Here is an 18,576-nt window from a genome sequence, read left to right on the forward strand (position 1 = left end):
CAATCACGTATCCATTAGACACAGTTTGAGTAAAGGATTAGGTGATAATTATAGCCATACAATTAATTGGCTGCTAGATGTCTATGTGTAAATAAGATCTCATAAGATATAATATGAAATAAACTTATCCCTATCATAAAGGCTAAACCCGAATTTAGAAGCCATTTTTTTTCAAGCATAATACAATTTAACTCACGGTTTGCCTGATAGATGTCATTAATTAAATAAGGAGAATGAACTACATGCCCCAGATGACCAATTATTAACTTTAACAACTTTAAATTTTTTCTAAAGGATATCAGAGTGAACCTCTGTCTTTCTCCTCTAATGAAGTAAATTGATCTGTGAGACATGTGATATTTAGTGATTTGAAATGCAGTTTGAGTGTTTCATAACAAAGATATAATTTATCTCCTATTCAATAAAATGCGTCTAAAAATTGTGGGCATTTCATATTATTTCATTAATACATAAGTTTGCTACAATGACCTTGTCAGCAAATACATCTTATCATTAAGACAAATGCTGACTGACGTTTTATATACTAATTGTTAAGCTATAATTTTCACACTGAATTGTCAACCGATTTTTCCATTATTTACCGATCATGACAGGAGCACATAGCGGATTTGAGCATTTGGCAGAGGATGCTCACTCACCCTTGACACTTGATCCCACCTCTGACGTTTGAGAGGTCCGTACTCTGCTCCTAATTTGTACTGTTTAATGGATTTTTGTGCTTGAATACTGATCGTTGTCTCCATATATTTCATTTGAAAATTTGATTTTTATGTTATGCCCTTTAAATACAAGATTTGCTCTGCTTTTATTTTACTCAATCATATACAAGAGACTCATTTATATCACAAAAATTTAATGTACAATTTTTGTGTTTTAAAATAATCAATCAATACTCAAAGCAGGATTTGTTTTGTAAAAAATCGTTATACAATGTAAAAAAATAAAATACACACTACATGTACACGGTGAAAGATTTCTTCAGACTAAACAAACAAATATTTCACTTTGAAACGTCTCGCTCTTAAACATAATTATGATAAATACATAAACAACACCAACAAAGACCCCTTACGGAATTCTACAGATTGTGTATTTACACAGCAAAAAAGTTACGTATATACAATGTATTAAAGTTTTTACAATTAAGTTGATATACAATCTAAATTTAAAAGTTAAACTTTACGATTAAATAACTTTTTACATTTTCTTTTTATAAGATGTCTTTTACTCTTCAAATACCAGAAAATATCTCTGGCTCTACTGTTTATCCGAGTCTTCACAACAAATATACCCATAAGTTTCCGTTTCTTTCTATTCCTTCGACACTGTTTACCATTTCGTTTACATTTTCTGCCTTGATCTCTGGCGTAGACACATTGACACGTCTTATGATTTTCTAATAAATTTCTAAATTCCTTTGCGATTATTTTTCCTTTTTTTATTGTCCTTGTCCCTGTGAAATTAAAAGAAGAGGATGAAATGGCACCTAAAAACAAAAGCTAGGTTTTGATCAAACAAAAATAATTTTGAATTTGACATAAAGAATTTGCGATTCTGTTAAAGGACTTTCAATTCGCTAAAACGGTAATTTTAAAAAATTAAAGAAACGAATGTAATTGATTGATTGATTGATTGTATGTTGTTTAACGTCCCTCTCGAGAATTTTTCACTAATAGAGACGAATTGATAACAGATCGTTTAATTCGTTTAAATAAATTAATTTTAAAAAAAGAATTATTTAAAGTAAATTCCGAATTTTCATGTAACAAATTGAATTAAACGAATTCAATAATTTGTTAAAACTAATTTTATTCTAAATCGAATTCGATCTTCAGGCCTTTTAGGAAATTTATTAATGACTTTAAACTCATGGTTTATTTGTCTTAAGGAATTTTATTCGTCTTAAGGAATTTTATTCGTTAAGAAAATTAACACATTTGAGAATAAGTTTAAAAGATTTGTATTCATTAAATCAACTTTAAGAATTTGTTTTAACGAATGAAATTCGTTGACATTTTTTAATAATGAATATATAAAATTGTTATCACGAATTAAATTCATTAAAACAAAATTAAGATTTGCGTGTTATAACAAGTTACATTCGTTGAAATAAATACAAAAATTTGTTATAATGAAGATATACATATACATATTTAAGTAAATTAATACATGTATATATACGAAGGTCCTTCAACAAGTAATGCATTGGTCATCAAAAACAACAGTAAAACACTGAGATCATTTACTTCCTTTGCAGTCAGTCTACTCGTTCAAAAAACCTCTGTAAACCTTTACACGTCCCAAGTCTCTTACCCCGAACTCTTCTTTGGAGTAACTTAAAACTAATAAAAGATTGTAATGGACATCACACCCCAAGATAAAATTAAAATAGATCAAATGTAGAAGCGTCTTCCTTTGAAGTAAAGAGAAGGTACTGTAATTAAACGACCCTTGCATCCCTTTAAAATTTTAAAATAAATCTTCCATTGGTGATTCTCCTTTTGAGAATATGTATTAGGTACATGTATTACTTGACTTCTTAAAATGAAAAGAAAACAAAACTAGTTAAAGACATATTCGGGGCTTTTTTTGCAATAATGTGACGACAGCTTCCTCTCTGAATCTACATTTCATTGACCCTTCATATACGCTATTAACAGTGCACTCATGTTACTTCCCCCATCATGGTTGTAAAATGTATAATTATACATGCACTAGTATTTTAATATACACTTGAACGCGTGATTTCTTATAGGCGACTGCACGGAAATAATGCACTTATTTGACTGAAATATTTTTCATTTCTTCTTTCAAGAGAACTCAATTAAATGTTGTCATGATGGAATGTGAAATGTATTACCAATACATCTCATTGTAAATATGTCCTTTTCAGATATTATACATTAATATTTTTGTGTTCCTTCAGATCTTCATCAACTAGTTCATCTGCGATTTTTTACGTTCACTTTTCCACTTTTTTAATATCTTAATCCACCTTAACACCATGCTATGAAAAAGACTAGTATTTCTAGATATCGATAAGCTAATCTTATTTCATTTACACAACAATTTTTGTAATCAACCGCAGTTTTTCTAAAATCCCTTATTTTTATCTTCTTGACAGATACAATTTCAAAACAATTTACGAGGGTTCTCCCAAAAAGTCGTAGACAGGGAAAACAGTTTAGTTTCTCTTTGCTAAATTAAATTTCTGTTCATGCCATAGCAAAAAGTAACATTTTATGATCATGCATTTCAAGTTTCATGATGATATCACATTTAATAAGAAAATTATGAAGAAATAAAGAAAGCGTGTAAGTGTACATCGGCGCACGAAAGCAAGCGTAATTTACGTCTCTTATAACGTCATGATCTCTTTTTCTGCTTCGCATGCGTCTGTAACATCCAATATTTTTAAAGTGAAAAACAATTGTTGATTAAGTGACTTATTTAAATTCACTACTGTCCGTTTTGTTTGTTTTTTTAGCAGGTATAAAATTTCAGTCGTAATTTAGTCGACAGATCACCTTTTAGATTTGTAGGCAGCAAAGAATACACAATGTTTGACGTCATTCGTGGGCCAGAACGTTCCCCATTGTCTTCGTTTTACAAAAAGTCCTCTACTTCTTACATGCGGTAACTATTTTTGGTATAGAGGATGAACTATCATTAGATCTCATAGGATTTAAAAACAACTTTTCCATTTGAATCTAGTGTGTAATGCCACTTTTGTAATCTTTTTTCCTGTGTCTAATGTATATAAACCATATCAAAAACAATTTATTTCAAAGAACATTGAATATATTATGTCTATGAAAATTTTATTGGTATTGGTTGCATGTTAACAAAGTTATGAACATTGTCTACGACTACTTTTTGGGACAACCCTCGTAAAGTTCAGGAAAGTGTCAAATCTTAATTTAAAAGTGAATTTTTTTGCGAAGACAAAAGTAAAAGGCATGCAATTTTCGGTGGTACGAAGTTCTCATATATAATTTTATAGTGCGCAAAAATTAATTGCTCCTGCATTTAATTTGAAAAACCATGTGTTGCATTACTCACTGAACGACCCTCGCACATGTATGTTTAAAGTTACAGTTTCCTCATACTACATTACACATACTGTAAAAAAACTGTATACAGTATATATGTGTACTTACGAGAACTTAATTGTTTTGGAAATTCTTCTCAAATGCGTTTCCTTTTCACGTATTTTGTATTTGTAAACAATACATCTAAGAGTAACTAACTTTCATTAAAAAAATTTCCGCACTTAAATTTACCAAAGTCGCCAAAATATGATAACACGATTTCAGTAATCTAGATTGGCTTTTACTACAAGGGAAACACAATTCCACAGAAGAGGTATATTAAAAATAATTACTTGGATTTTCTTTTTTGCAGAAATTCTTCAACGTTATGTTCTTGCATTTTGCGGGGCATATACTGAAATAAATTTATATAAATCGTAAATAAGTAACATTTTCTCAGGAAAACATACTGAAATGCAAATAAAATGCAAAAACATTATCAGTTTCTAATTTTTTAAATTGAGTTAATTCCTTTTACCTTCCAAATGGATTTAAAGTTTTTAAAAATGAAAGTTTTATATGTTATTGTTCATGAATAATTTAACCCTCACCTTTTTATTTCGCCATTTTCGCAGAAATGTGTTTTTGGATGATAAATAATAGAGCTTGGATTACAACATGTCATGCCTTTCTCTCTTTTTTTCTTGAATAACTTTTGGTTGCAACAGAGATCGACTTTCGGGTTATATCTCTTTTTTCCACAAATATTGAAAGTTTTCGTTTTGTTTATGACAATGTTCTCCCAGCTACAAATAGAATTAACGGAATCGTAAGAAACACCTCCGCATTTATGTGGACAACATTTATCATGATACGGCTCTTTCTTAGTGATTATTTCTTCGTGTCTGTCTTTAGTTTTACCACAGCAAAGTTGAGTTGAATTCATTTGCTGGTTAGCACAACATTTTCCTTCTATTTGGATTACATTACCTACAATGGAATTTGTTACCGATTATATAACTGTGTACAATGAGAAAGACAATGAACAGTGAAATTAAGGTTACCTCCACAACACTGTTGATTTCTCTTGTTAAAAGGATGTCCAGCTCCACAGCATCCATTTACATCATAGTTTATCATTCTGGCACCACAGCACCGCCATGATGTCTCGCCCCTCTTCATCACCTGGCCTTCACAACAGTCGTGGGTGTCTGGGTTGTAATTACCTTAATAACAAATAAAACGTTTTTTGAAAAAAAATAATATCCAGAAAGAGAAATATTAAAAAGCATTTAAAAATAGTTCTTGTGATAATTAAAGAAAAAAAAATGACGATTGTTTCTTCACCAAACGATTCTTTACAACGGCCATAAAAACTGAATACACGTACGTCTCTCTACTTACCAAATAAGATAGTTAAGTTTTCAATTGTCACCTTTTAAAAAGCTTATATTTGATTTGAATTCGCAAACAAATGTCAGTTTACTTGAGTATTTATTTCCTTACCACTTTCACACCAGAGAAATCCTTTTTGCACAATGTGTTTCATATCGCAGTCATTGACCTTAGGGTTAAACAATGAAGATCCACAACATCGATATCCTTTCCTATTCGCAATCAGAGTTTGGTCACAGCACATGTGTTTTAATGTTGAATACCTTCTTTCTCCACATTTGCCTTCGTTTAAACCTAATATTTCATTATCATTATAACAATACTGTTTTTCCCTATCGAACGTCTCAGTCCCACAGCATTGCATTTTCTTCGATTGTCCATATACTTTTGAGATGCAACACATATCATGTGAAAATCTGTATGGCTTTGTATCACAACAACCATATAATTCTACAATTGAAATTTTTTATAGATTACAAAACGAGTAATGAAAAAACATAAACCAATTTAAATATATCGCAATATTATTTCAATATCATACAGCAACAGAACAACACAATTGCATGCATTTAAGGACAAGATGATTCAATCTTTTTTTCGAAAGTTCATGAAAATAAAATTGATTAATCATTAATTCATTAAAATGAATGGCTGTTATACGTTTGGATTTTAATTTTTCATTCAAAGTTTTAAGATAATATATTATAAAGGGTAAGAAGTTGCATAGATTCATGGAGATTATTGCAGACAAAGAGAATTTAAAACATCATAAAAAGTATACATTTTCTTAATACAATGTACATAATGTTATTTTCATAACTTTCATTTACAACAAAATATTTATTAATCCAGACACTCGTTTTTTTGTTGTTGTTGCTGTTTTTGTTTTTTGTTTTTTGTTTTGATTTTTTTTGCTCCAGCTGTCTTTAAAACATTTTGACCATTTACTGTAAACGTTTTATTATATTTGGCTATGTTTTTTTAGCGTCTTTGGCGGAAAGAAACTTACGCTAATTCAAGTACAACGCTAAATGTCTTGCAAGAACATTAAGAAATGCGCTAAATCAAACCCACGCTAAGGTGTTCAAAAGTCAGTTTCCGCCAAATATCGTATACGCCAAATATAATACATTTACAGTAGTACATTTTTGACACAATTAGTTATTTTGTCATCTATCTGAAACGTTATCAACATGCAAATGAATCCTTACCAACAAATATATTTTTATTAGAGAGAGAGAAAAAAATCCCAAACATAGCTTACTGGAACTCTTTTCATATTTGATTCCATTGCAGCATAAGCTCCTGTCTGGGTCGTAAGGATCAGTACCACAGCAGCTGATCCTCTCGTTAAGTCTGGATTTGGGACGCAATATCGCTTCACAGCAAACATGGGTACTAGTGTTGTATAAAACGTCTGCAAGTGTAGTACATTTGCCTTAAATCATACTATCACTAAATATTTATTAATTTACAGTATTTATTTATTTATTTCAGTGTTTTGTATTGCTTTCTCCATAACATTACCTTTGCAACACAGAACATTTGGAGATTTGGTATGCACAGTCCTATTACAACACGTTTCTTGCTCTGTGTTGTATAATGATGAACCACAAACCAACTTATTCTCTGTAAATTTAAGTTGAAGCCACTTTATTTGCGTAATTATTCAAATTTATGTGTTTATGAAATAGACTGTAGTGCTTACAGAATATTTAATTCAAGCAAAAATCCTTTCTTCATTCCTCGTGCAGGTCGAGTTATTTCTAAATTGTCAATTCAAATATTTTATTTATGATATTATAAAGAATGGAAACGGATGGGCCCCTTTTCTGTGATTGTAATTTGAACACATGTTGTAAAAATATGTTTATAAGAGTCTTGTATCTATTTTATCCGATCAATACATTTAAAGCTTACCTTCAAATATCGTACTCTTACAAGAAGGTTCTCTTGTTGTTGATTTAACAATATCTTTCTTTGGAAGTCTGTATAGATCTGTTCCATTGCATCCATATGAATCTTGTAAAGAATTCGTAAACAATTATTTGAATGATGATTGAAAATTATTTTAACATGATTTGATATAAAAATATGGACAAAGACAACCAGGTGGGTTTTGTTTTCTGTCAAGTGCGATGGACACGCCAAAGTCCGATGGTCTGCGACAAACCCCAATTAAGCATTGAATTCATATTCAGCGGTATTCAATTGAATTTGTCGGCACGGCCAGGTGTGTTATAGGACCGAAGACATCCCAAAATATGAATTCAATGCTTATATCTATATTCTCTAATTTTCCTTTATCATAATTGTTTATTTCGTTCATGTTTAATGTGAATTTAGCGCCCTTCGGTATTGGTGTGCTTAATAAACGTAATAGCCGATCGTAACGTTGCAAAGCCGTTTGTGACGTTGGAAAGTTAAATAACGCAAGGAACATTGCGAGGAAAAAAAATGACAAATTAATTTTAAATGCACATTTGTTGTATTTTACGTTGATTTTAAAAGGGTATTTTTTTTAAAAATGAAATTGAGTCAAAACAATATACAGTTTGGTGTTCCTAAATATTGAAAATTCATGTAGTTCCTACTGTGAATTCTACCGCGCTGTGACAAGGTTTCGCGTGTGTTATAGAAATTTGAACGTGTGGATTTCTAATGGATTTCATAAAGAAAATTACAATGAATGTAAATATTGGCTCGTGAACGCCAAAGTCCATTGGTCACGCCAAAATCCAAAATCAATTGAACCTTGTCATGGCGCGGGCATAGCATTTTTGTGCAGTCAGTAGAATGACGTCATAAACATTGTTATCCGCGCCATCGGACTTTAGCGTGCCAAACCATCAATATTTCTCGCAAACCATCGAATTTTAGGGTTACCATCGGACTTTGGAGTCGCATCGCACTGTGGAATTCTACGTGTACATATATATGCAGCATAAATATATACATCTATATAGGTGTTCCTTTGCCAACTATCGCACTAGAAATGAAAGTAAAGGGGCTTTCGGTTTGAGACCTTAAAAACCAAGGCCCTGGGTCACAAAAGCATCGGCACGATAAAGAACACTCATGTTCTATAGCCCTTATTTTCGAATAAAGCTCTAATTTTGAAGCCCTTCAATTGTCTATGGGGACGTCTCAATATGATTGAAAACTAGTTAAACAAATGATCGACCATATATTCAAAAAAGTTTTAGATGAAAATGTTATGGCTTACCAAAATCTTTGGTTCGGTGAAGAACACCATTACAACACAACCAGCTTTTGGGTCCCACGGCCCCACCACAGCACATGTCAGTCTCATTGTTGTACAATGTATCTATATCATCGAGTTTGTAAAAATGTATTTAGTATTATTATCATTATGCAAGCCGTTGTTTTTTTTTTTTGGTTTTTTTTTGTTGTTGTTGTTGTTGTTTTTTTTTTTTTTTGGTTTGTTTCACCGTAAATATTTATATTGTTGAATTAAATATGATTGTTTAAATAAATATTTTTGAATGGATTATCTACATCAGATAAATGTATTCTTACCCTTACAGCAACCAACTGAGTTCGGGTTACTGAAGCTGTCTCTCCTTGTAACGGTGCCGTTACAGCAAATCTGTTCAGGTGTGTTGTATTCCACATATGTGTCAAAGCCACAGAGCAAGGCGGACACTGTAAATAATATGGAAAAATATCTTCTTAATTGTTAATAATAAAAAAAAAAAGACATGAAAGAGTTCTAGGTATACGGAATAAGTTCTGAGGTTAGTCACCTATGCATTTTGGCTAGAAATCAGTTTAGCATTGTAAACTTAAAGAGCTTTAAAGACTATGACATATCTGTTTAATTATTTGATGCTTAACTCTAGATAAAGGATTGGATGTTTACTTGAACTTGTCTATTTTCAGGTTTTGATTTTCTAACAGGTTGTCTACAGACGTTTTTTCTCATATCGAAATCATGATAAGAAGAGGACTATATTTAATGTTTAAAGGTAAGAAAACTTATTTGAAGTCATTGACCAGTAGAGGTGCAACAAAACAGATATTTTAAAACCCCTGAACATTTCCCATTCTAAAAATATATTTGGAATTTTTAAATCTATAATTATACAATCTATAAATATCTCTTTTTGACTCATGATATATATTTATATATGTATTTGAATATATTTTAGCAAGAACAAGCCTGTTTTCTTTCATGCTGAAGAAAATGGCATTTTTAAATATGTGTTTGTTTTTTAAAGTAGCACAATGACGTCATTATTTGGTATAATTCTAATTGTTTTTTTTTCTGCAATACAACCTCTTTTGTGAATTGTCGTTTTGGAAATAACAAAAAAAAGACCCAGTTCAACGTGCTTCAAATAAATACATTATTGAAATGGTGGGTCTACAGTCTTCTTTTTTAAAAATTTTATTTAAAAACCTTTAACAAAGCATTTAACAACACACATGCATAATAATTTACGCAAATAATATTTCCAATATTTTTTTTAAAAAAGAGTTTATGCTTAGAAAAAAATTGTGCAAAAAATCAAAATAACTAAAAAAAAAACATTAAATTGATATTGGTTTTCTTAAATAAATCATACACTTTAATTTTAGTAATGTTTCATGAATTTAAATCAGTCTTACCTTCATTAGTAAAGGCAAGCAAAAACAGATAATGAAATCCTTGATTCATATTTTAACTATGACTCTTACATACTCTAGATGGTATATATTCTTAAAATCCTTGATTCATTATTTTAAACTGTGACTCTTACATACTCTGGATGGTATATATTCTGGAACCAATTCACGTGCTTTCCGAACATAAGACCACGTAATCGGGGAAAATTTTGGGAGAGAGAATAAACTTGGCAAGTGTTCTTCATATGATTTGTAATTTAAAAAATTAAATCAAAACATAGAGAGTGTGTATAACTCTTTTGAGGGTTGTGTCTCGTTAAAATTTATAATAAATTTCAATATGACTTCATAGCTTTTTGCTTTGTCCTTATGAAGGGACAGATCATCCCAAAAATATAAATTGATATATTTTTTTCTTTTATATAATAACATTCTACTATCTCCTGTGTATGGATTTTACGTCTTCCAACTTTGATAAACTTAAAAGCTTGCTCTTATTACGATCAATTTTATACCGATACAAAAAACTGACAATTACGTTAGAGTGATTTCAACAACCTCTTCTAAAGTCAGCATTATGTAAAATAAGTGTAAATTACAGTAACTTTGTTAGCAAACAAAACCTATCATTAGGCTCTTTTTTGGCTGACTTGTTACAAACCAATTGAGCTGAAAACATCAACTGTTGCCTGTCGTCTGTCTGTCTGCCTTTCCCCAAAAACCACTGGGTGAATTTTTACCAAAATTGCTACAAAATACCCTCTAGTAAAAGGTTTTTTAATTGTCAAAATAAAGGCTCAAGTCCCATTACAAGGAAATAATCAAGAGAAGACAAAATAATGTGGGCAATTTTAACCAAAATTTACATTAAAGGAGGTTAAAAAATCTTCAAGAAAATTATCAAGAGAAGACAAAAATAATGTAGGGTCATTAAAAAATCTTTTCAAGAACCAACGGGACAGAAAATATTAAACTTATGTGAAACGTCCTGTGGATATCACACTGACTGACACATCTTTTGCATATATGGATATTAAACTTGAAAAAGAACTTAGTGGTAATTTAACAACCAAGCTCTATGATAAACGTGATGATTTTTAACTTTTTACTCCTCAACTTCCCTCACTTATGCAGCAATATACCTTCATCACCTGCATACGTAGTGTATTTCTCTCAGTTGATTCGATACGAAAGAGCATGTTCTACGTATACATGTACAATTTCTAAAACGATATAAATTATTGACAAACAAGTTGATGAAACAAGGTATTGTTCAATTTTGTAATCCTATGGGGTACAAGACCTTTTTGGCAAAAACAATTGAAATTTAGTTTTACATGGAAATTAATTGGAAAATAGAAAAAAAAATCTTTATAAATCTTCTCCACCATGGCACCTGATTCCACCTCTGATGCGTCCAGAAAAAAAACTGCTCTTTTTAACTTTTTGTGAAAGCAATGTTATAGTAGTGTAAGCATTAATTTTACATTTTTCAAATCATGACACCCGGGTGACAGGCAAGGTCGCAATAGGGAATCCAAGTTTGAAACCACAGTTGAAATCAAAGTTTTACATTGAAATATACAGCAAAATCTTTAAATATCTTCTTCACAAAAACACTTGGCTATGACACAATTGGGAATCCAAATTTTACCTTGATGTAAAAAGAACAAAAACCACTAGGCCATAAAGATGAAACTAAAGAGGAAGAATCAGTGTAGAATGCAGACCCTAACTTGTTCAACTCATGACCTCGGGAATAATGCGCACCACAATCAGAGAATCAAACTTTTAAATTGAAAGATACATGAAAAATATTTTTTTAAAAACTTCTCAGGAACCACTGGGTCAGAGTAGCTGAAACTTATATGGAAACGTCCTGGTTTAGTGTTGATTCTGAATTGCTCAAAACATAACCACCGGGTAGGGCGGGGACACATTAGGTATTACACGGGAAAATCTGGTGAAGAACAGCAGGGTCAAAGTTACTTATCTGATGGCTGTGGAACTGAATACTCCTGCCTACCAGATAAACACATAGAGCTAGCAGCCGGTGTGCCCCTCAGCTGGGATGCTTAGCCATCTTTGGCACCTGATCACACCTTTGGAATTTCAGGGGTACATGTTTATGTTCTATTAACTGATTAGTTTTGATTTTTAATTTTTAGATCGATCACTTTTCATTTTTTAACCTTCCTTATTGTGAATTTAAAAAAAATTACAGAAATTAAGACAGTTCAAAAATCGTTTATTTTTAAATGTCAAAAACAGTGAACTCCTTGAAAATAAACCCTGTGTCTACCGACCATTGAACCTAAATGGGAAAATTTCTCTAAGAAACCTTCTCTTTTTGAAAACTGTATATATATCCATTCACATTTTAGGTCAAGTAGAGTTGTCATGAATGTTATACCAAATTAGAACTTTGTACAACTTTGATGACATCAATGGAAACTTATGTGTGTAGAACACATTTTTTAGTAAACAAAATTATATAATAAAAGATGGAAAAGTGCACGATTGAGTTCGTTCTGTGATGTGAATAGCTTAAATTATCTCTCCATTAATCTGCTGAAATGTTATTACATAACATATTACATAATTAAATATCTGTTGTGAAAATCCTTCTAATATGACATTTAAATATTTTCTTACTTTATTTCTTTAAATCTTAATCTTTAAAATGATTTCCTCTTCTTGGTGATTGTTTCACTTGTTTATAATTGAAGGATCATATTTTTCTTGATGTAATTACTAACTATTCCACATAAAAAATGTGCATAAAGTGTACATATCCCAAAACAAAGTGTAATCAAGCATCGATAATATATATTATATTTCTATTCTTAACACTGTTGTTCAATGAACACATTGATCATCAAACAAAAAAAAACGAAAAGCTGTGGTTACTTATTCAGACAATGTAAATATGATTTTTTTTTAAATAGTTTTTCTTTTGTTTATTTTGTCATTTGCTTATTTTCAATTTTGTTGAAAATGATAAAAACATGACGAATTTTTCATGATGACATTTTTTGCCCCGTGGGGATCCGGGTTAGAATAGGTCCTCATTACCCCCTTGCTTGTCGTAAATCGGGCGGTCCTTCGGATGAGACCGTATAAACCGTGTCACAGCAGGTGTGGCACGATAAAGATCCCTCACTGCTCAAAGGTCGCAAGTGACGAGCATAGGCCTAAATTTGCAGCCCTTCACCGGCAATGGTGACGTCTCCATATCAGTGAAATATTCTGGAGAGAGACGTTAAACAGTATACAATCATTTAAGGAAGGCCCACACTTTTACGGATCCGGTTCTAATTTTACACATCAATATAAAATTCTAATTTTCACTTTTCTATTAATATATATCTTTTTGGGTGATTAAAAATGATTTAGCAAGTATATATTTGTTTATTATAGTGTTATTGTGCATATGAAGCATTTAATATACATTATTTATGGAAAGTAACACGTTGTACTCTGTCCATAAGATCTATATGTCATTTGATACATACACAGACACAAAATTCTAATTGCTTTTATGGACCTAAATCTTTTAAAATTTCTTTTAAGCAAACTAACCTGAGATCTATTTTTATTGATTTAGAGTCTATATCATCCATTTAATTTTTACTTTTTAATAATTTTGCATTGATTAATTGAAAAAATTGATATTCCAAAAATGGGGGTACACGTCTTCAAAAGACTGTTCTGTTAAAATTCTCTGGTCAACCATAATAAAGAAGCTGTTTTTGTGAACATTAGATATAATTCTTAATAGTTTTAAAGAAAAAATGGCATCTAAACATTTTGGATTTTGAGAATTATAAAAAATAAAGATATTTTGAGATTTTTTTCTGAAAAATGGACAGATTCAACACCAATTTGTTAAAAAAGATTTCAAATATTCTCTTGGCAAATGAATATTTTTGATCTTCATAAGTTTTAACATAAATTTGATGTGATTTGGTGCATAACTAAAAGAAATATGATATCACACTTTTTTATGTTCAATGTTGGCTGTAAAGTTTTTAGAGGTATGTGCGCTGGGACATGTTGTATGAAAATTAACCTGCAAAGATATGTCTTTTATGTGTGTTTTAGTAAGTTTAAGACTTGTTCAAGGTATTCAAATTGAAAAATTATCAGTTTGACAGAAAATTCTGAAAGTACGGACCTACCTTAAACCTAAGTCTAAAATTAATATAAATTGCATTTTTATACAAATGTTTCAGTCAAGCCCTGTTAAAGAGGATAGTTGGGAGCACCCGATGTATTTTAGAAAGATAAATAAACTATTTATTGTAAATTTATTTAAAAAAAAAAAAGATCTTATTTTGACTATTTTACCAATTTTAAGGTTACTTTTCGTTTTCTAAAAAATTATCCAACAAATCTTAATCTCATTTACATAATTGCTGGAGTTTGAAAATTGCGCTTGTTGTTAGTTGATCTGACAGTCAATTTATTTTTATAGAAACTAAACGTTTGCTCCCAAATTCTTATCACATTTTTTAAGTGACGTGTTATTTTGTGGATTGACTGATTGGTTGTACATTGTTTAACGTCCTTCGACAGAATTTTTCACTCATATGGAGACGCCACCTCTGCCGGTGGAGAGCTACAAATTTTGTCCTATGCCCAGCACTCATGACCATTGAGCAGTGATGGGTTTTTTTCTGTGTATACGGTCTCATTCGAAGGACCAGTCTCCACGTAATATTTCGAACCTGCGACGTAAGGATTGACTACTTACTTCGCGTCTCTAGAGCAGACACTCTAACCACTGTGCCACGCGGGCGACTTTTGCCACGCGGGCAATTTTATTTTATTTGTGGAAAAGAATCAATATATTTTTCTTATGACAAACTACTTCTAGTGAAAAAGTTTTAAAGACGTAGGGATTTAACATCTTCATTAAAAATAACCAATTACACTGTATGATAAAATTTAGATGATCTTACAATACTGCAATGAACAAAATAAAAAAAAAATATCTTAAAAATGCTTTACATACGTGTATTACTTTCTCAACACATGATCAAAATGGTATACAGACATATGTAAACATTGTTCGATTTGACCACTTCTTCGATTTTCATTAAAACTAATCGTTGCTGATGAAAAAGAAAATGTTGATCTTATGTCTGTTTTATTAATTTATAGCTACTCTTCATTTTCCAAAACAAAAGTAATTAATTGGACCCTGGTGGTCATTTACACATCTCTGGAGAAGAAAAATGTCGCTTTTAGTCTGTTGTTCAAATAAATAATTCTGTGGAAACTAAACATTTTCCTCCCATAATCAAATAGTTCAAGATCTCAGCTGACACAATGTAGAATGCTTTTAACAGTTTGTGATCTGATATCCTTTGTATACACCAACAGCTCAATGAAAACATCCGGAATCTCTTAGATAAGTATTATATGATATTACCGACTGATACAAAAAGTGGAAATATAATCTCTCTAAGTAATTGCCTCCTATGGTTTTATAAAGTATAGTTTTATCTTTTCATTTATCATAATGTATGCATGCTTAAAAAACAGGAAATGAAATGAAACGAAGAGACCTTCAATCAATTTATATTCTTACGGATTTTTGACATGAAATTAGACACACATTTGAAACACTTAAAAAATGAATTCAATTGTTTTTCAGAAAATTTAAAAAAAATCAAATTGCGCAAAAGTTTGTTCCATTATAGTATCTGTTTTAAACATAAAGGGATCGATTGCATTTCAACATCGCTGCGCAACATAAGAAAAACGAACCTACCTGAATTGTCAATCAACAGGGTAACCGTAAATACAGACAGTAAATTCATTACTGCTGACTCTGTTGTATCCAGAGAAATGATTTAAATTAACTGATCATCATAATAAAAAAACAGAGTCAAAAAGCATTCCTCTTAAGTACATAACACAGTAGGAAAACCAGTATGATAAATTTAGTAACCTGGTCTTTGGCAGGGGTGGCACTAATTTCACTAAAGTTTATATTCATGTATTATTCTTCCAAAAATGCAGCATGGAGTTATATTAATTACTTTTTGAATAATTTTGTATTTTTAATATATAATAAAGCTTATTGATGATTAATTGGATGCAATTTAATTGCAAAGGAATTTTTAACTCCAGGCACCACCTCAAACAGTTTGTAGACCGATATTATGGAGTACTAGTATTTCATTGCTCTAAATTTAAAACAACAAAAAATAAGAGATTTGAAAACATATATTGTTTTGAAATTTCTTGCAAATAAATTGATTTTATGAATATATTCAATGAAAGAGAACATTTTTCTTAACTAAAGGTTACTGCTGGGTATAATTATGTTAATTTAAAAGTAGTAAAAAGCAGAGGTTTGAAAATATGGCAAATTTTTCAAATAAATTGATTTTATGCACCACCTCAAATAGTTTGTAGACCGATGTTAATACTGGTATTGGATTAAAAAAGGTTGCAATTTTTTGAAACTAATATTTTGTTCTAAGAAATTGAAACCCTTCTCATGTTTTTAAATGAAAGAAATGAACTATGCATTTTTCCCAAATTAACGACAGATTAAATTATTGACTCCTGTAAGGAGAGCATAAATTGGACATTAAACATTAGAATGTCCTTTAATTAAAATATACCATTTGATTTCTTACAAATATGTGTGAGTCTGGTTACTAAGGTGACCTTTATTTTTATAAATCAGTAAAATAAGTAAATTAAGCTGATATCAATATACTGAAATATACTTTGATGTTGTAAAGGAAAATAAAACATGAAAGTATGCTACATACAATATAACAGAGGACATAAACGCATTTTAAATGTAAGCTCGAGAATGGCCAATACTAGTATGTTATGTCTCATTTTCTATACAGAATATAGCGATTGAGTGGCATTGTTTATATGCTTCCTTCCAATTACAATTGATATTTGAAATCAAAACGCTTATATTCTCTTTTTTGGTATGTTTAAGGAGAAATGTTTCGTACTACCTTAAAATCATATGTTTAAGTATAACATTTCAAAACACAATAAATCATCGGATATTATGTTGTTGTTGTTCCTTTTAAGAATATTGTACAAATTCTAATATTCCAATTAGTTAAACAGCTACACTGTAGGCTATTACAATCTCAGGATATATATTATCGTTATATATACTTGATGGTCGTCTGCCATGAATTGTAAATTCGGAAACATGTTTAATTACATTTGCACGATCACTCGAAAAAAAATCAATCGTTTTCAGGAAATCAACGATACATGTATACAAATCACAAAATTACTAATTAAGGAAAACAAATGCCATTTTATAGCAAGTTTACTAGCTATGTCTTCAAACAAGTTTAGGTTTTAAAACCATAATATAAAATCTATAACTTTGTTAAAACACTTTTTGATAAACTATCTAGCATTGGTCATTTCTTTTAATTGTTTTGTTTTCATTATGCAATCTTTTATTCATAAATTTAATACGCTTTTAAAATTACGATACCATAAATATATACCTTTGAATTATATATGAAGTGGACTCATAACAATATTCTTCATCAAATCCCCACCTCTGATGTTTTGGAGGTCCGTGTTTTCTCTGCTCCTATTTTGTATTGTTTATATTTTTTGATCTTGAAAACGGTTCGTTATCTCCATATGTTTCCATTTAAAAAATTAGATTTTTTATTCCATTAAATTAATTATTTCATGTTGCTCCTTAAATTTTTTTTTTTGATTATTCCCCCTGCACGGAGTGTGCTCCCTGCCAGAACATTATTAAAGTCATTTTGTATCACACTGACTTTATAGATCAAGCAAAGAAAAACATCTTAGGAAACTAATATATAATATATAATATTTATCATAAAAGTTATTTATAGATTTATACAAATCAAACCTGAAATGAATAATTAAATTTTTTATACAATTTAAATAGACCCCAAATTACAGGAACCCAAGAAAATCCCGTTTTTATTTCATAAACATTTAAGGTAACCATAGGAACATCACAGGGCTTTTCCGTAAACTCAACAATATCAAATGCTTTCACTTGTTAGATATGCATGTAATTTTTGGTTTCTTTGTTAATACGAGTTAAAATTGAAGAAATCTCCGAGATTTACCATCCAAGTCGGTATTTAGCTCTAACAATAACGGATATGCCTCGGTCTTTTTCGTCCACTCGACAAAATTAATCGGCCTTTTCCGTCGAGGGAAAAAACTCTAATTTATCTCAGCTAACGGAAAAAACCGAGCGATTTTCTTTACTTATAGAATTCGGTGATATGTTATTAAAGCAGTTTTAAATAAAAACAATAATGAAACATAACGAACTGTATTCAAGATCAAAAGTCCATAAACAATACAAAATAAGAGCAGAGCAAGCACGGATCCCAAAACACCAGAGGTGGGACCAGGCGCCAAGGAGGAGCGAGCGCCGCCCCGCCGACAAGCCAAACTTCCGTGTACTCCCTGTCATGATCGGGAAATAACGGGAAAATCC

At 30.7% G+C, this 18,576-nt stretch overlaps 1 protein-coding gene across 3 annotated transcripts; it reads right to left on the reverse strand.

Moving 5' to 3' along the window:
• Positions 1 to 1,180: 1,180 nt before the first annotated feature.
• Positions 1,181 to 16,058, reverse strand: LOC134256820 (uncharacterized). 3 transcript variants are annotated; one of them, XM_062739482.1, is made up of 11 exons: positions 15,856 to 16,058; positions 8,988 to 9,113; positions 8,674 to 8,775; positions 7,368 to 7,469; positions 6,975 to 7,076; positions 6,712 to 6,864; positions 5,559 to 5,897; positions 5,117 to 5,278; positions 4,664 to 5,042; positions 4,406 to 4,467; positions 1,181 to 1,474 (listed from the first exon to the last, which is right to left on the reverse strand). In XM_062739482.1, exons 1-11 carry the CDS (start codon positions 15,902 to 15,904, stop codon positions 1,194 to 1,196), a joined length of 1,857 nt encoding a protein of 618 aa, XP_062595466.1. In that variant the 5' UTR covers positions 15,905 to 16,058; the 3' UTR covers positions 1,181 to 1,193. The 3 variants fall into 3 exon arrangements, with proteins under 3 accessions (XP_062595466.1, XP_062595467.1, XP_062595468.1); XM_062739483.1 differs by lacking the exon at positions 15,856 to 16,058 and adding an exon at positions 10,080 to 10,143; XM_062739484.1 differs by lacking the exon at positions 7,368 to 7,469 and having other exon boundaries at positions 15,856 to 16,056.
• Positions 16,059 to 18,576: the final 2,518 nt, after the last annotated feature.

This window comes from Saccostrea cucullata, unplaced genomic scaffold, assembly GCF_032062105.1.
Source record: "Saccostrea cucullata isolate Sc308-1 unplaced genomic scaffold, CSIRO_AGI_Scuc_v1 ctg8, whole genome shotgun sequence".
NCBI classification, from domain to species: domain Eukaryota; kingdom Metazoa; phylum Mollusca; class Bivalvia; order Ostreida; family Ostreidae; genus Saccostrea; species Saccostrea cuccullata.